The sequence below is a fragment of the Rhodotorula paludigena genome (genome assembly GCF_050403205.1).
Source record: "Rhodotorula paludigena JCM10292 DNA, Rt_paludigena_JCM10292v1_ctg4, whole genome shotgun sequence".
Classification (NCBI taxonomy): Eukaryota; Fungi; Basidiomycota; class Microbotryomycetes; order Sporidiobolales; family Sporidiobolaceae; genus Rhodotorula; species Rhodotorula paludigena.
Genome location: NW_027481454.1, coordinates 680307 through 697910, shown reverse-complemented (window position 1 = coordinate 697910; position 17604 = coordinate 680307). Strand labels below are relative to the sequence as shown.

Here is a 17604-nt window from a genome sequence, read left to right as displayed (position 1 = left end):
ACGCACCTTGACCCATCCGTCGACGTGGTCGAGCAGGCGACGCGTTCCGCCCTTGACGGGAATGTCGTAGCACAGGTCCTGCCAGTGGAAGATGGCCGTCTGACGCTGGATGTTCACGTCCTTCTTGACGCCCTCCTCGTCGTCCTCGGGACGGATCTTGCCCGGAGAACCAGCACCCGATGACTCGATGTCATCTGACGCGGCGTCCGACTTCTTCGCGTGTTTGGGGATCCGTGTCCGCGGGTACAGCTTCACCTCGCCCTTACTCTTCGCCTCGGAGATAAATTCGGACGCTGTGACGTAGAGGACGGCGAGGCCGATGCCAATACCGACAATGATGCCCCAATTACTGCGGGACGGCAAGAGCAAGTCAACGTGGGAAACACGCGTCAAGACTCCATGACAACGCACCGCCAGCGATGCGCCGCGTAGTAGTTGTACGTCTGGTTGATGTACGTGGTGCCGTCGACGAAGTTCGCTGAAGTCGAGAGCATAAGCGGGGGTAATCAAGGAGAGCGGAGGGACGCACAGCCCGGAATGGCGCCTGCCACGGAGCAGACCACGTTGCCTGAAGCGACATCGGGATAACCGGGACCAGCGCTGTGGGCGCGCACGGCGTTAGTGAGTTGGATGCGGGTGCCACAGCAATCGGTACGCGCGACGGGAACGCACGGTGTCGTTGCGGAGCAGAGATACGTCTGCCCGTTGAACTCGTTGACCATGAGAGACTCGCTGTGAGAGCGGCGTCAGCTCTGAGAGTGCCTCCTCTACGTGAAAGAGGGGCTTACAAGCCGTAGAAAATGCTGCGTTAGCGTCGTCGTGCGGGATCGTCGAACAGCAGCGAAGCATTTGTGTGGAATAGCGAAGAGCGTTACAGAAAGGAAGCTGTCAGAAGGAGTGAGCTTGGAAGGGCGAAGATGACGCACGGGTTGAGCCACCGGACCCAGGAGATCCACCCGAGCATGTATCGGACGGGAAGGGCGAAACCAGTGTACAGGACGAGGGCGAGAATGAGGAGTGCGGCTGTGCGTGGTACAGATCAGTTGGGCTTATCGTAGGCGTAACGCAGAGCGATCGGCATATTGGCAAGCGGGATCGAGTCGTACCCGGAACAAGCGCCTGAGAGAGCGAGCGCGAAAGCGCCGCAATCGAGCGGAAGAACATGGACATGCACATGGTGAGCGTGAAGGTGATGAGCAGGAAGAAGAAGAATGCGGCGGGCTCGCGACGGAGGTCTGCGGAAACGAGGGATCAGAGGGAATCCTCGTGCAGCCCTGGCCCCCGGCCACAACACGGACGTACTCGTCATGAAGTAGATGATCAGGTTAAAGAAAATGGCGTTGGTGATCTTGTACGGCATGTCACAAAGCACACTAGCCCAGGCTTCGGCGGACGGGTGGTAAAACTTGTAGCGAGCCTGTGGCATTTGAGAAGGATCAGCAGGCGCTCCGCGTCCGCGACTCGTCGCAAGCAAGAGAGGAGACGCGCCTGCTTGTCAACGATGGGCCCTGCGAAGCGGGAGTGGGTCAGTCACAGCGAAAGAGGCGGACGTCGAGACGATCACGCACGCTGAGCGTAGAGGGTCAAGATCTCGAGCGCCGATGCGAATGCCGACAGGAGAATCGCGAAGAAGAGCAGAGCGCCGCGAGAGAAGAATGAGCCGGAAGTCTGTAGATGAATGGCGCTGTGCGTAAGTGAAGCGTCCAGGCGCACGATGGACATGCAGGCTTGCCTGGGGCAGGTTATAGAAGACCGAAGAGACGATGAGAGCCATGATGGAGTTGCCGATGAGCTGGAAGAAGGTGAGGGAGGGGTCCGCCATGAGACGTTGCCAGCCGCGGCGAAGGCAGAGAGCGATCTGGGCTCCATAGCTGAGAGTGTACGGCGATCCTTTCCGGACGTGCTTCGACTGCTTCGCGCGACGAGATGCCTTGAACTGGTCGAGGAGCTCGGCGTTGGTCGGGTAGCGCTGGTCGTACTGCGTGAGCTCCGCCTTGAGCGCGCGGTACTCGTCCGACGCCTTCCAGCGTGCCTCGAACTCCTCGGGCGTACGCGGCACGCGACCTTCAAAGCCAGGGCGAACGCGACGCTCCTGCGGCGACGTGAGACCCGTGAGGAAGTCCGGCACGGTCTGCTGCTCGGGGCACTCGAAGCCTTGCGCGACCCAGAAGTCCTTGGCCTTGTCGGCAGGGCCGAAGAAGATCGAGCGACCCTCGTACAGGACGATCGCCTTCGTGAAGCAGTCGTATGCCGGGCCGGGCGCCTGGTAGATGGCAACGCAAGCGACACCGCCCGTCATCTTGACAGTCGAGCGAATCGACTGGCAGAACGACACCGCCGTAGCCGAGTCGAGACCGCGGGTCGAGTTGTCCCACTGTAGAGCGAGAGTCAGCGGAAGCAGATCGTTGAGAAGCCCGAGGCTATGCACCAGAGTGAGGGGAGCGCCCGCGAGAGCAACCTCCGCAATCGAGACACGCTTGCGCCTGCACGACCTCAGATTAGCGAGTCTTCCGGACGGGCTAGAGCCTAACGGAACGCACTGTCCGCCCGACACGCCGCGGATGTAGTCGTTGCCGACCTTGACGTCCTTGGTGTCGCTGATACCGAAGCGCGCCATCATGACAGCTGCAAGCTGCTTCGCCCATTCGTGCTGCTTGAGGCCACCAGGCGGGTGACGAGGCTGCTCGTCCAGCCCGGGCGTCAGTGCATGAAACGGATGAAATGGGGCCGGCGGACCTACCGCGCGGGCCATGGCGGCAAACTCGAGCGTCTGCCCAACTGTGAGCATGGGGAAGTGTTGCTCGGTTTCGGCGGAGCTGGCGTAGCGGATGTGAGTCGCTGCCCTACGGGATCTCCGGATGTACACACTAGATAGCCTCGCCAGCGAAGTTCTTCTTCATCTGCTTGGGCGTGATCCCGCGGTAGTTGATCTTGGTGTCCTCTTCGAGATAGAAGCCGTGCGTCTCGTTCGCCAGCGTCTTGAGGAAGGTCGAGCAGCCACTACGAAAGACAGTTCGTCAGCTCGGCCCGAGGTACACCAGACCAACTTGTCGCACCTTCCGGGCGGACCGAGGACAACGAGCATGTCGCCGGGCTCGAGGATACCGTCAACGCCGCTCAAGATCTGGACCTTGCGGCCGCCCTGACCGATGGCGCTCTTGAGTGCGCCGAACGCCTTGAGCGGAAGGTTGCCGACGGTTGTTTGGTAGTCGCTGTCCGTGCCGTAGCCGTAAGCGGAAAGGTTGTCGAACGAAACGCCAGCTTCGCGGTGCGGGCCCGACTTCGGATCGTTCGCCGACATCTCCCAGACGGCCTTCGTCCAGGCGTCCGCATCGAAGTTGTCCGACCAGGGGTCGAACCTGCCACCGTCCTCGGGGTGCAGAGGGTCGCCGGATGGCACGCCCTTCTCGCCGGGCTGGGAGCGGCGGCTCATCGTGCGCGCCAGACTCGCGACCTCCTCCTTGGCGCGCGCCTCCTGCTGCTCGTGCGTCTCCTCTGGCGCATCCGCCTTCTCGGGGTATGGGATGGCAGGATAGTCGGCGGCAGTCGAGTAACGGCGCCCAACGCCGCCGATGCGGTCCTGGCGGTCCGGATTTGTCGTGATGTTACCCGCGAAGTTGGCCATGGCGGGCGGGGCAATCAGTCGGGTGATCTAGAGTCGCAGCTTCACTCGCCTGCAGTGGATACAATTGAGCGGATGAGCGAGAGGCGTGGTGTCCCAGAATGCGAGTGTCGGGAAGGAGAAGCTGCGAGTACGCGCGCACGCACGGCAAGGCCGTCGACAGGTTGCACAACTCGAGCGACGCTCAGGACACTTGGACGGCGCCGTGACTTCCGCTTTCCGCCTAGGTTTTGCTCCAACTCTGCGCCAATCAAGCGTTGCGTTTCCTGCGAGAAGACGCGATCGAAGCAGCTCAAACCTCAAGACTGTGCGGGTCTCCACATTTTCGCTGCTTGCACGCGACCTCGTTCCCGGTGCAGCTGCCGAGAAATCCACTTCCGACGCGAGTCCGCGGGGACAAGTCAGCGATTGCGCCTCCGCCGACGTCCGTGCCTCCGAGATTGCGCCGAGCTGGTCTCCGCGTCGTTCGACGGAACGAACGCACCGTTGGCGGCTCTCGCAAGCCGTCCATCCCATCTCGCGGCGGAAAGGAGCGGGGAGCATCGATTTCAGCTGGCAAGCAAAGCTGCTGAAGACGAAAGCGTTAAAGAAGTGCGACGAACGTCGAAGAACGCCTCCAGCCAACCTCCAGCTTCAATCCAGCTTCATTCACAGAAACTTGTCCGTCGTCCCGTACGACAAGTCTCTTGCAATGGCGATTAGATTGCTACTACTGTAGACGGACAAGCTACTTGTGGGGAAAAAGTGCGGGAAATCTACTGCGATGTCTGTTTCTCGTTGCCGACGTTGCTGCGCCGGCTGATGGTCTTCTGCTCCGCCTGCGACGCCGCCTCCTTTTCCTGCTTCTTCTGCTTGCGGCTCTTCTTCGGCTGTTCGTGTGCGCGGAGTTAGCGACTATGAGTTGGTGAGCTCGGTGAAGGGAGACGCACCATGCGAGCAAGCCAGTAGAAGAAGCAAGCCGCGACAATGTTGAAGATGACGTAGACCCAGAGGAGGCCAAAGTCTGTCAAGCAGAGGCCGTCATCAGAAAGGCGCCAGAAAGTGCAAGCAGTAAAGGGGCGTACCGCGCCAGCGGTTGTCGTAGGAGTACGACACGCTCTGCAGGAACTGGTTCGTGTTGTCGAGCGCACAGAACTGACAGTCCGTCGCCGTCGGGTCCGACAGTCGGCCGCCAGCCACCGCGATATAATCGCTCATGTACTCGCCGCACGTCTGGCCGCTCGGCGCAGTAAAGCGAGCGAATTCGAGGTCGTCGCATACGACCTGGGTATTGCCGACGGCTGCGCCGAGCAGGCCCTCGGCGAGATAGGTGAATGGCGACAGTCGGTACATGAAGATCCTGAACACGAGGGAAGGAGGATCAGCGGGAGTGGAAGAGGTAAAGAGATCGTTCCGGCACGAACCAGAAGCCCGGGAATTGGTCCGGAGTGGCGAGAACACCGCAGAAAATGAGGCAGAGTGAGAACGCGACATTGGCAAGGTTGCCTGTGAACGAGTCCCCGTCAGCGGTCGTCGAACAGGAGGAGAACCGGGGTGAAGACGCACCGCCGTTCTCGGCCGTGTCGTTGAAGGCGATGACCATGTGCGCGAAAGTCGACGTGAAGAGCATGAACATCCATACGAGGAGGAAGAACAGGGCGCCACGCTCGTGCAGCTTGCCGGGCCTGCGAATGTTTGCTTGTCAGCGACACATGCGAGACTGAAGGCCAGATGCGCTGGAGTTTTCCGCGCAAGAGGCGAACTCTCTGACGCATGAGGTGTGGACGTACTCGGCGTTCTCGTAGAAACCCACGGGGTAGTAGAGGCAGAAGTAGAGGATGGCGGAGGCGAGGGTGTTCCACGGCAACTCGACTGCGATCGCAAATGTCAGCTCACTCCTGCCCCCGCCGGTGACTGTACGTACCGACGATATTCGAGAGCATAAAGATCAGCCACGAGTAAACGCGCGACGGGCGCTCGCGAACTTCATACTGGTCACGTTGCAGGACGAATTGCGGCACTGCGGAGGTTTAACCACGGGTTAGCGCCGGTCTCAGGCAACGACCTGCCACCTCGACCGGACCGAGAACTGAGGGCGAGCTGGGTGCTATCGTCGCCCGCGAGAGGTGCGAAGCAACGGGATGACGAGAGAATGGATAGCGCACTGATTTGCTGGACCAGCTGGCCGAACACGGTGAAGAGCAGGAAGACGGCAAACATCTGGTTCTGCAGGCCTTGCTGCGAAGTTCCGGCTTTGAAGAAGGAGACTAGAGCCGGAGAGGGTCAGGAAATGGTCAGAAAGACAAGGACGAGGCGACGACGCACAGCCGATGAAGAGAGGCTGCGGATCAAGAGCAGAATCAGTGTCGAGTTCGACGTATTAGGCGCAAGCTTCGTCAGGTGACGCACCACGAGCGTGGTGAGGATGAGCTTCGAGTAGATGTAGGTCGGCGAGCGCCAGTACTGCTGGAACGCGCGCCTCTGAACCGCAAAGTACTGCGTCGTAAGCGGAACGGCGAACTCGGTATAGGCCCATTTGTCCTCGCTCGACTTGTCGACCGACTTGGGGTTGCTCTTGAGCTGCTCGAGCTCTTCGCGGACGGCCTGACGCTCCGGGCTATTCGTCCAGGTGTCGTGCCAATCGATCTCCGAGTGCGAGCCGGGAGCAGCACCAATGACCTGCTCGTTGGAAACGCTCAACGTCGAGCACGACACAAAGGATGCGCCAGGAACGTACCTCCAGCATGAACTCGGCCGGGTTGACGCCAGGCGGGAACTTTTCGGAGCCATTGCGCTCGAAGTAGCTGCGGAGGACCTTGGACTCTTCACCAACCTCGCCGAAGTAGATCGTCTTGCCGCCACGAGCGAGGAAGAGGAGGCGGTCGAAACGAGCAAAGAGCATCGCCGACGGCTGGTGGATCGTGCAGAGGATGGCCTGACCGTGGTTCTTGAGCGTCTCGAGCAGGTCGAGGATAGCCCAACTCGTCTGCGAGTCGAGGCCGGACGACGGCTCGTCGAGGAAGAGGAGGAGCTCTGGCTTGGCGACCATCTCGACGGCGATCGACAGGCGCTTGCGCTCCTCGACGTTAAGACCTTCGCCGAGACGACCGACAACGGCGTCGGCGTACTTGTCCATCTTGAGAAGGACGAGGATCTCCTCAACGTAGGCGAGCTTCTCGGCGCGCGGCACACTAGCCGGCTGGCGGAGCAGAGCGCTGAACTGGAGCGATTCGCTGCGAAGTAAGAGACGTGTCAGAAGAAGTGGCGCCGCACAGGAGACAAGGAAGGGAGACAGACCGAACGGTGGCGGTCTCGAGGTGGAGGTCCTGCTGCTGGACGTAACCGGTCTTGCGCTGGAATGACGAGTCGCGCGGGTTGCCGTCGACGCTGATGTCGCCCGTCACGACGCCCATCTTGACACGCGAAGCGAGCACGTCGAGCAGCGTCGTCTTGCCGGCGCCGGAGACACCCATCAGAGCCGTAAGCGTGCCGGGCTGTTGGACAGTCGAGTCAGCCCGCAGGGTGCGTTTGACGCGAGAGCGCACGCACCTTGACCCATCCGTCGACGTGGTCGAGCAGGCGACGCGTTCCGCCCTTGACGGGAATGTCGTAGCACAGGTCCTGCCAGTGGAAGATGGCCGTCTGACGCTGGATGTTCACGTCCTTCTTGACGCCCTCGTCTTCCTCGTCGGCGCGAATGGTCCGACCGGAGAAGCCACTGCCGGCCTCCGCGTCGTCCATGGCCTTTTTGTCCTCCTCAGCGTGCTTTGGAATGCGAGTGCGCGGATAAAGCTTGACCTCGCCCTTCGACTTGGCCTCGGCGATGAACTCCGAAGCTGTGATGTAGATGGCGCCGAGACCGACAAGGAAGGCCCAAATGATGCCATAGTTGCTGCAGGGCGCGCGACAGAGTGAGTACGCGGCAGGAACAAGGAAACGAGCGACGACGTACCGCCAGCGGTGCTCATTCAAGTAGTTGTAGTTCTGCGCGATGTATTCCGTCCCCGAGACGTAGTTGGCTGCAAGAACAGAAGCGTGAGTGCAGCGCTTGCGACATTCAGCAAACAACGTACTGCCTGCAACCGCACCCGCAACGGAGCACACGGCGTTGGGCGTGTCGAGGCCAGGATAACCAGGGCCCGAGCTGCGAAGAAGCATGCAGGAATGAGAATGAGAACGGAGTGACATCGCTGGGCGAGTCGAGGCAACGCACGGTACGGCCTGCGTGCACAGGTAATTCTGGCCGACGAACTCATTGACCATGAGCGATTCGCTGGAGGTAGACCATACGTCAGCACGTCAGACAGCATGGTTCAGGATGAACTCGGTCGCACAAGCCGTAGAAGATGCTGGGTTGGGCGGCGGCCTAAAGACGTTAGCGAGAACTGCCTGCTGTGCTGACAGGGCAACAGGCACGCACGGGTTCAGGTAGCGGATCCACGAGATCCAGCCGAGCATGAAACGGACAGGAAGGGCGAAACCGGTATACAGCACGAGGGCCAAGATGAGGAGCGCGGCTTTGAGAGAATGCGTCAGAAAGCCGTTTCTCAGGGTGCGCGGAAGGAATCGCACCAGGGACGAGGGCCTGTGACAGGGACCTCGACAAAGCCGCCACCGAGCGGAAGAACATCGACATGGTGAGGGTGAGCGTGAACGAAATGAGCAGGAAGTAAAAGAAGGCGCCGGGCTCGCGACGGAGGTCTGCGGGCCACTCGCGTGTGAGTGGGAAGTCTAGGCGCCGTGGGCGAGAGGGACGCACTGGTCATGAAGTAAATGATGAGGTTGAAGCAGATGGCGTTCAAGATCTTGTACGGGACGTCGGTGAGCATGCTCGCAACGGCTTCGGCCGAAGGGTGGTAGAACTTGTAGCGAGCCTTGAGTACGAGGAAATGCTGAAGCGTCAGGAGCAGAACACGGGTGAGACCGCCTCGAATGCGCACCTGCTTGTCAACGATAGGACCTGTTTGGGGAAATAGGATCAGCAACGGGAAAGCGACTCGCATTCATGGCACGCACGCTGAGCGTAGAGCGTAAGGATCTCTAGCGCTGAACCAAAGGCATTGAAGAGGATGGCGAAGAAGAGAAGCGCTCCGCGGGAGAAGAAGCTGTCGCTCGTCTGGGGAATCAAGCCTAAGTCAGCGGAGTGTGCATGTCGCAAAGCGGCACCTCTGAATCGACGCACCTGAGGCAGGTTGTAAAAGACGGACGACAGGATCAAGCCCAAGCTCGAGTTGCCGACAAGCTGGAAGACGGTGAGGGAAGGATCGGCAGCCAGACGCTGGAAGCCGCGGCGAAGGCAAAGCTGGACTTGGGAGAAGTAGCTGAGCGTGTATGGCGACGTCTTGCGCACGCCTTTGTGCTGCTGTGCGCGACGAGATGCCTTGAACTGGTCGAGGAGCTCGGCGTTGGTCGGGTAGCGCTGGTCGTACTGCGCGAGCTCCGCCTTGAGCGCGCGGTACTCGTCCGACGCCTTCCAACGTGCCTCGAACTCCTCGGGCGTGCGCGGCACGCGACCTTCAAAGCCAGGCCGAACGCGACGCTCCTGCGGCGATGTGAGACCCGTGAGGAAGTCCGGCACGGTCTGCTGCTCGGGGCACTCGAAGCCTTGCGCGACCCAGAAGTCCTTGGCCTTGTCGGCCGGACCGAAGAAGATCGAGCGACCCTCGTACAGGACGATCGCCTTCGTGAAGCAGTCGTATGCCGGGCCGGGCGCCTGGTAGATCGCGACGCACGCGACACCGCCCGTCATCTTGACAGTCGAGCGAATCGACTGGCAGAACGACACCGCCGTAGCCGAGTCGAGACCGCGAGTCGAGTTGTCCCACTGTCGAGCGAGAGTCAGCGGAAGAAGACCGGGTTGAGAAGCCCGAGACCACGCACGAGAGTGAGGGGAGCGCCTGCGAGAGCAACCTCCGCAATCGAGACACGCTTGCGCCTGCACGAGGGAAGTGAGTCAAGCGATCGAGCAACTCATCGAGGGTAAGTACACACTGTCCGCCCGACACGCCGCGGATGTAGTCGTTGCCGACCTTGACGTCCTTGGTGTCGCTGATACCGAAGCGCGCCATCATGACGGCTGCGAGCTGCTTCGCCCATTCGCGGTGGGTTAATCCGCCCGGCGGGTTGCGCGGCTGCGGGAAAATCAAGTCAATGACGGCGCTGACTGAGACGAGCGGGCCTCGGACGCACCGCACGAGCCTGAGCGGCAAACTCCAGAGTCTGGCCAACCGTCAGGATTGGGAAGTGCTGCTCGGTCTCGGCGGAGCTGTTGCAGGGCTGATCAGCAGGCAGCTAGCTTGGAAGGCTTTGAGGTAGGTCGCACTAGATGGCCTCCCCCGCGAAGTTCTTCTTCATCTGCTCGGGCGTGATGCCGCGGTAGTTGATCTTCGTGTCTTTTTCCAGATGGTAGCCGTGAACCTCGTTAGCGAGCGTCTTGAGAAAGGTCGAGCAGCCGCTATCGAGGGAGGGAGGCGTCAGCGAGAGTGAGGATGGTATGAGCGACGCAGATGAGCGAAGCGTACCTTCCGGGCGGACCGAGGACGACGAGCATGTCGCCAGGCTCGAGGATGCCGTCAACGCCGCTGAGAATCTGCACCTTGCGGCCGTGCTGCCCGACGGCGCCCTTGAGCGCGCCGAACGCCTTGAGCGGGAGGTTGCCGACCGTGCTCTGGTAGTCGCTGTCGGTCCCGTAGCCGTAGGCCGAAAGGTTTTCGAAGGCGACGCCAGCCTCGCGGTGAGGGCCCGTGTTGGGGTCATTGGACGAAAGCTCCCAAACGGCTTTGGTCCAAGCATCGGCGTCGAAGTTGTCGGACCAAGGGTCGAAGATCCCCCCGTCCTCCGGGTTGAGCGGGTCGCCGGAAGGGACATTTTTGTCGCCCGGCTGCGAACGGCGACTCATGGTGCGAGCGAGTTGCGCGACATCGGCCTTGGCCCTCGCATCCTGCTCCTCGAAAGTCTCCTCGCGAGGCCCGTCCTCGGCCTGGTGCCGTAGCTTCTCGCCAGCGTTGGAGAAGCGCCTGCCAGAACCAGTGATGCGGTCCTGGCGATCGTGGTTGGTAGCAAAGTTGCCGACGAAGGTCGACATCGCAGCAAGCTGTCGAGGCGATCAGCTGCTGTGATGGATGAGTGTGGGAGGCAAGCAAGGATAGCCAGCTCGGAGCGAGAAAGGAAGCACAGCATCGCTTGGACCCTTCGCTCGCTGGTCGGTGCGGACGAGCGGAAGAGGCGGCAGGCGGGAGGAGGCTTTCCGTCGGACCCGGTTCGGTCATTGGCTTGAACGGGCAAATCTCGCGCTTCCACGTCACGCAACGGCCAGGGCAGTTCTGAATGTCAATTTCTCGGCAGTGACTTCACGACCCCTCCTCGGCCGGCGTGGGAGCCGCGCTCTGGGCAGCAGCTGCAGCTCGATCGCTTCGTCAGCGTCACAGGTCCGACAAGAGAGCGATCACGCCGAAGAAAGAAGGGCACGAAGGCCGAATACGCACAATCAGGAACGTTGAGGAGGCTCAGAAAGTCGAGCGTTCCGCCGCCGCCGCCGCCATTCCCCGCCAGGCCTCCCGTACCGTCGGTATCAGTACCGTCGACCATTTCGAGGTCCCAAGAGGGGAACATGAGCGGGAAACTCGCTCCGAACGGCTGCTCTGCCCCGCCCGCCGTGCCCGGTCGCGATAGCCCCGCGAAGCCCAAACCCAAGGCCGAAGCCCCGTCGAATCCGTGCGGCGTCGCGCTTCCGCTCAGGCCTGAGCCGCTCGCAGGCACATACGACGACTCTTCCAGCTTGGGCAGCAGGTCCGGATCGATGATCCCTGGTCGCTGCTGCGTGCGCGGGTCCGCAGCTGCCGCTACCGCGGCCGAATCGAACGTCGGCAACTCGAGCGGCTGCGACTCGCTAGAGCTTGGCAAGCCCGATGCGAGGTGCGAGAGCGTCGCGGCCGACGAGTTGGAGTGAGTAGGCGAGCCGCGGTAGGTTGTCGGAGGGGCGTAGGCGGCAGTGCCAGGCTGCGTCGAACCAGAAGACGTCGCCTCCCACTGCGTCATGAGTGCTGCAATACAGCCCGCGTGAGCCGGACATGATCATGCAGGCCGGAAGAGGCAGAAAAGCGATCGAGCGAAGCGCACCTTCGAGCACTCCGGCACTCGTGTGCGCGGTCGTCCACGTCGATCCGATCTCTTTCAGACTCGCAACAATCAAACGAAGGTCCTTCTTGGCCTGGGCGCGCCGCTCGAGGTCCTGCTTGGGGTTGTCCGAGATGCCGTCCTCGACTGCCGAGATGGCGAGGACCGTACCGGCGTTGAAGGCAGCACTGTGAGTGCGGATTCGTGTCAGATTTCTCTCGTGAAGCACAAATTTGACCAAGGAAGAGACGCACTGCTGCACGCCGGGAGCCGCGACTCGCAAGCCAGCTGATCCGCGCAAGAGCTTGACGAGACGGACAATATTGTTCGACGCGATGAGGCACTTCTCGGTGCTGATGTTCGTCGTGGGGTTGGCCGAATGACGGCGGAAGAAACTGCATACCGCCAGAGGAGGTCAGTCGGATAACCCGATCCGGGATCTTCGCGGAGATGACGAGAGGCGCACGGGCGATGCAGCGAGATGTGCACCATGTGGTAGCTGAGGTTGAGAACTGCAGGCGGAGCAGCATAAAATGAGCAAGGCTGCGCGGAGATAACGTTTCAAGGCGGGAGGTCTCGACGCACCGATGATATGCGGATGCGGCGCTTTGAGCGGATCCGAACCGCTCGCCCGCAGGTGTGAAGGGAGCTCGTGGTACCTGTAGGGGAAGTCGCGTCAGTCTGCCGCCACATTGAGGTGGATGCATACAACGGCGCGACGGCGGGCCGCCGATACTCGCCATAACGCGCGGCGTCAACCTCGAACACGACGAAGGAACACGCTACTCACCAGCTCTCGAGGAGCAAGTGCAGCTCGGACACCTTTGCCTGCCTCTGCGCGAGGCTAAAACCCGGTCTGAGCGTGTAGACGCTCGTCATGACCTTGCTCGCGATGAAGATGAGGCGCGACGCCCAGTGGAACGCCGACGAGCGGTACAGCGGCTCGTCAAAATCAAATTCGGGCACGATCGGCGGCGGAATCGTGTCGACCACGTCGGGCGTGAAGGTGATGGAGCGGCCGATGTCTGCGCGGGCGCACGGCGGATCAGTCAGGAGGCGCACGTTGAACGAGGTTGACAAGTGGGACCAGGACGCACACATGCTCGAGATGACGTCGCTGCAGAAGGCGCTCCAGAAGCAGTCTCGCCTCGCGGTAACCAGCTCCTCAGTAACGGGAATGCCCATGCTCATCGACAGACGGTGCGGCCCGAGATTGAGGCCGAAATCTGCATGCAGTCGTCGTCAGCGACAGCCTGTCGGAGTCTCTGTACGAAGCGCTTACCCTCAGTTAGTTTGAGGGCGAGACCGACGAAAATGAAGCAGGGTCCGTCGAAGCCCCGTCCGGCGAGATACAGTCCGAGGACAAGTAAGCCGCGAATCGTTGAAAGCGCCGGATTGTACCTGTGCGAGAAAGCGCGGTTCGACACCAGTCCACCCGAATGCGATGAAGGTCGCTGAGCGAACGAGCGAGACGCACCACTCCTGGTCGAGCAGGTACCGACTCCAAGTAATGAACACATCTCCACGCGTATCAGGGTCCCCGATCAGCCCGCAGATCTGCGCGCGGCCAGTACAGGATCAGTCTCGCCGACCGAGCGCGAGAAAAGCGGGAGAGCAAAGGCGGACCTCGGGCGGGTAGTCCTCGTCCGGATCGAGGTAGCGGCAGCCGACCGCGAGGATCACATTCATGAGAAAGGGCGAGTAGAATTGAGTGCGCTCAAAGCTGTGCGTCAGAAAAGACAACGAGGTGAGCCAGCTCTCGAAGGAGTGGCGGCTCAGGGCGACGAGTCGCACGCACGGGTACATCTGGAGGTCCGAGTAAAACTGCCGCTCGGGCACAATGTTGTCTGTCGTGCCCCAACGTGGTCAGTAGGCTGCGCACCGATGGCTGAGGACAGCCTGTCCACCTACAGTGCGAAAAGCAATACTCGAACGCGAGGTTCATGAGCTTGACCTTGAAGTCGGGCGTCAAGTCGGGCGGGCGCCTCGGCAGCGCTGGATCGGCCGGCGAGGCGGTCGGGATGGGCGCGCGCGTGAGCGAGAAGGCGCGGATCGCGTTGACGGTCGTGGGCGTGTTGAGGAGCGAGGTCGAGTCGGCGAGGACAGCGCGGTACGACGAGGTTGGACCCTGCAGGAGCATTCCATGAGCTCGTAGGTACGCTCTTGTAATGCTCGTAGGTACGGGAAAGGGCAAAGAGGCGAAAGAGACGCACGTAGAACCGCAGTTCGCCGTGCGCGTTGATCGCCAACCCGCCCTGAAAGGTATCGAGGCCGTTCGGATTCGGGTTGACCTGCGGTGCCGAGCCCTCTGCAAAGTTGTGGCTCGTCGGACCCGACCCGGCGCCGCCTGCTCCGCCCGCTGCGCCTGCGCCGCTGCCCGTCCCTCCGGGCGAGATGCCCTCGCCACCGCCTCCTCCTCCATTCGCGCCCCCGCCGCTCGCGAGGTTCATCGTGAGTAGTGCGGGGGTCGCGCTCGTTGTTTCGGGTGGAAGAGGCGCGCTCGCATCCGCCATGAAGTCGAAGGTTGAGGAGGAGCTCGGGACAGGCTGGCCGGTCAACGCAGCGAGCTGCGCTTCGAGCGTGTCGATGCGGAGCTGCATCGCTTGCACGACGGCCTTGGTATAGGGCCTGCAAGTCCTAACATCAGCGAGGCGTCTTCGCGGAGAATAGCGTTGAGGCAGCGGAGGACGCACTTGCGCTTGTCGCCGCCGAGTTCATACTGCCGCACGGCAAAGAAGAAGGTCAGCCTGGCTCTCGCTAGGTGTCAGCGTTCTTGTGTGCAGCTGAGTTACCTGTCGACGCGGGAAGGGATGTGGATCAGCCTTTACTGCCTACGCGGAAAGTGCCCGGCGAAAGGGAGGAAGAGCGTGAAGACGCACCTCGCACGTTGCGTTTGCGGCCTGGCAGGGTCCGCACGTCGGTTTGTGGCCTGTGTGCAATTGAGACGTGAGTATATACCTCAAGCGGTACTGCCAGACGGGAGCGGGCTCCGCACCATCGCACCGTCCTCGTTTCCTCCTGCAGCGGTTGCACGCGGTGGTTGTGCGCGGCTGCGGTCACGGAAGCACGGCCGAGTCAGCAGGCAGCTCGAGCAAGTCACGCAGAGCCCGCCTGCGCTGGTGGTCGCGCGTCGGAACATGCGGGTGTCTGGCGCCCGGGATGCGGAAGCAAGTGAGCGCGCCTTCTTCGCCTTTGGCAGGTCGAGGTCCACCCTGCCGTCTGGCGAGTGGCTCATCCTGTGCTGCGAGCTGCGGTGCGCGCGGGCAGGACGCGATCTGTGCGTGCGCTGTCCGTCGAGCCAGCCAGTCGCGGTCGGGAAGGAGTCGGGCGAGGAGAGGGGGCTCCGGGCGACGCGTGGGGGCGAGGATCCACTGAGACACGTCTTCATCCATGCCCCGTGCGGCTCGCCCGTCAACAGCCTGGCCCTCGCGAATCGAAAGAAGGAGATCGCCGCTTGCAGGGGACCGTACCAGGGTGAGCGCGACTCGGAAGACGACGAGGACAAGGTGGTCGCATCTCGCTCAAGGCGACCAGAGCTGTCGAGAGCGAGCTCAGAAGGTATCTCAGAGGCTCTTCTACCCTCGCAGCGCAGTCCACAGAAAGTGCAAGCGAGTCGCCGTCCGCAGCTCCACCTCGTCGGCTGGCCCTGCCTCGACTTGCTCACGCTGCGCCAGACATGCGCTTCTCGCTCGTGTGCGCGCCCTTGCTGGGCAGCATCCTCGCCACAGCAGCAGCCGCACGCGACTCGGGCGTCTTCTCGTACGCCGCGAGCCCGCCCTCCGCCTGGGCTCCCGTCGAGCTGTCGAGCACAATCGAGTTCAGCGGGTCCCTCGCGAGCTCGACCGCTGCCTTCGTGCTCCAGAAGGACTACAATCACCCTGAGAAGGGCGACAACTTCGTCGTCGGCGTTCGTGGAGGAGGCAACAAGGGCGGATGGGTAGAGGCGGTCGAGGGACGCGGAGGAGCACGCCGCAAGATTGACCTGGCGGCCGTCGGGAGTGACGAGTGAGTCTGTGCTTTCGCTCGTATGGTCCAGCGGGCGCCTTGCCCTGCGACGGCATCTTTGGCTGCACCGCCTTCCGTCCGGGACGTGGCTCGCGCAGCTGTGCCGCACAAGCCTGGAGGAACGCTCGCAGCCGGCTAGTAGGATCCGAGCGGGTCATAGTGACGGCTTGGGCACGTGCCGAGCCGCCCGGGGTGCTTCAGACCTCTCGCTCACCCTTGCCTTCGCCCGGTTCCGCAGCGACACGACGTACTACTCGCTCGCCCTCATCCCGCCTCATTCATCCGACAAAACGTACCTCACCATCTCGGCCGTCCTTCCTCATGCGTCCCGCCCCGAGCCCCCGTCGATGCCCCAGACCGTAGAGTCGATCTACATGCTCTTCGAGGGCGACCTCCTCGCGCCCCTCGCAGGCCTCTCGCCCGAGCAGAAGCGCAAGCTCAAGGACATGAAGGTCCGCGTAAAGACGCCGACGCCCCGCATAGTCAACGTCCACTCGCCCGACGGCTTCGTTGTGCACCAGCAGCAGGGCAGCCCGACCGTCACGTTCACTCTCCAGGGCGACGCCGCAGAATTGGGCCCGCAGGTCGCGCGCGTGCACTACCAGCAGCCGCAAGCGGTCGCTTCTATCCGCAAGCTCGACCGCATCGTCGAGTTGAGCCACTGGGGCGACAACCTCGCCGTGCAGGACAACATTGATCTCTTCAACAGCGGGCCTACGTGCGTCTCAGGCCTTCACTCCCGGCTAGTTCGCCAGCTAACCTAGACCGCCGCAGTCTCATGGGTCAGTTCGCCCGCATCGACTACCAGAAGGCGCTCATGCACCGCCGGCAGGGCACGACGGCCGTTGCGTCTCTCTCGCTCTCGCTCCCACCCTCGACGCGCAACCCGTACTTCTACGACGTCGTCGGCAACGTCTCGACCTCGCGCTTCCGCCCCGGCGGCGGCGCCTCCTCGAACCCGCACAAGGCCGTCCTGCCCTCGCAGCAGAAGAAGAAGGCGTCCCGGACGCCCGCCGTCCTCGAGCTGCAGCCGCGCTACCCGCTCATGGGCGGGTGGAACTACTCGTTCACGGTCGGGTTCGATCTCCCGCTCGGCGAGTATGTCAAGATGCGCCAGGGGAGCAAGAAGGGGCAGTATGTCGCGGCGGTGCCGTTCCTGACCCCCGTCGAGGGCGTCGCGGTTGACGAGGTGCGCGTCGAGGTGCGGTTGCCTGAGGGTGCGAGGTCCGTCGACCCGGTCTCTCTTCTTCCGGCAGAGAGCTTCGTCGCCAGCGTCGTGGGTTCGCATACAGAGAACGACGTGTCTGATTCTTCCCGCTGTACGCACAGGGACATTCGCGTCCGCCAGCCCTTCCCGCTCACGACCCTCTCGTACCCGGTCTTCACGCCGCGCCTCTTTGGCAAGCACCACACTGTCGCCGAGGGCGGTGCCGTCGCGTGGACCTACCTCGACTCGACCGGCCGCCCGACGGTCGTCATGACGAAGGAGGCGTGCACCGACCGGCATGGCGAGGACGTCCTGGTGCGTAGCTCCTTCCTGTTCTGCTTCAGCCTCGCCGGCTCGTGCTGTGCATGCACCGTGTGCTGATTCTTCAGCGAGCGCTACGCACAGATCGAGTACACCCTCCCCGTCGATGTCGATCTCCTGCAAAAGCCGCTCGCGTGCGCAGCGGTCCTCTTCTCCCTTTTTGCCGTCATCATCTTTGCCAAGCGCCTCTCGTGGAATATTGTCGCGCCCAAGGCGGTCGCGGCATCGGCGCCGGCGAGCGAGAAGGGTAAGGAGCGGCTGTAGGGCTGCGGCAGGGCGGCAGGGATATAGAAGGAGGCTTCTGCAAGGATACCCAAAATGTGCATTCTGACTGTGCCCTGGTCTGAGAGCCATT

The 17604-nt window shown here is 62.3% G+C and overlaps 4 protein-coding genes across 4 annotated transcripts; 1 reads left to right on the top strand and 3 right to left on the bottom strand.

Annotated features, from left to right (window-relative positions):
* Positions 1-6: 6 nt before the first annotated feature.
* JCM10292_004935 (uncharacterized protein) lies at positions 7-3625 on the bottom strand (the record flags this gene model as incomplete). Its single annotated transcript, XM_076646471.1, has 15 exons — positions 7-349; positions 412-478; positions 530-600; positions 673-732; positions 927-1023; positions 1107-1235; positions 1303-1417; positions 1489-1508; positions 1569-1668; positions 1733-2374; positions 2429-2483; positions 2541-2680; positions 2741-2816; positions 2869-3000; positions 3057-3625. Coding segments are annotated over 15 exons (2616 nt in total), but the record flags the coding sequence as incomplete, so codon positions are not given.
* A 752-nt stretch (positions 3626-4377) lies between these two features.
* On the bottom strand, positions 4378-10685 carry JCM10292_004934 (uncharacterized protein; the record flags this gene model as incomplete). Its single annotated transcript, XM_076646470.1, has 27 exons — positions 4378-4491; positions 4552-4625; positions 4687-4961; positions 5026-5107; positions 5168-5286; positions 5392-5473; positions 5526-5621; positions 5767-5868; positions 5927-5942; positions 6011-6280; positions 6339-6834; positions 6899-7095; positions 7151-7493; positions 7554-7620; positions 7675-7745; positions 7815-7874; positions 8022-8118; positions 8174-8302; positions 8361-8475; positions 8542-8561; positions 8618-8717; positions 8784-9425; positions 9482-9536; positions 9593-9732; positions 9791-9866; positions 9924-10055; positions 10123-10685. The coding sequence occupies 27 exons, from the start codon at positions 10683-10685 to the stop codon at positions 4378-4380; spliced, it is 4533 nt and encodes a 1510-aa protein (XP_076508226.1).
* Positions 10686-10950: 265 nt separating this feature from the next.
* JCM10292_004933 (Zn(II)2Cys6 transcription factor) lies at positions 10951-14855 on the bottom strand (the record flags this gene model as incomplete). Its single annotated transcript, XM_076646469.1, has 18 exons — positions 10951-10997; positions 11086-11643; positions 11720-11904; positions 11971-12111; positions 12183-12228; positions 12302-12375; positions 12507-12741; positions 12814-12942; positions 12999-13117; positions 13194-13273; positions 13343-13439; positions 13515-13563; positions 13628-13844; positions 13930-14344; positions 14410-14435; positions 14596-14645; positions 14712-14766; positions 14817-14855. The coding sequence occupies 18 exons, from the start codon at positions 14853-14855 to the stop codon at positions 10951-10953; spliced, it is 2562 nt and encodes an 853-aa protein (XP_076508225.1).
* A 537-nt stretch (positions 14856-15392) lies between these two features.
* Positions 15393-17513, top strand: OST1 (dolichyl-diphosphooligosaccharide--protein glycotransferase subunit OST1; the record flags this gene model as incomplete). The annotated part of the gene is made up of 5 exons (XM_076646468.1): positions 15393-15721; positions 15960-16439; positions 16496-16945; positions 17051-17243; positions 17334-17513. 5 exons carry the CDS (start codon positions 15393-15395, stop codon positions 17511-17513), a joined length of 1632 nt encoding a protein of 543 aa, XP_076508224.1.
* Positions 17514-17604: the final 91 nt, after the last annotated feature.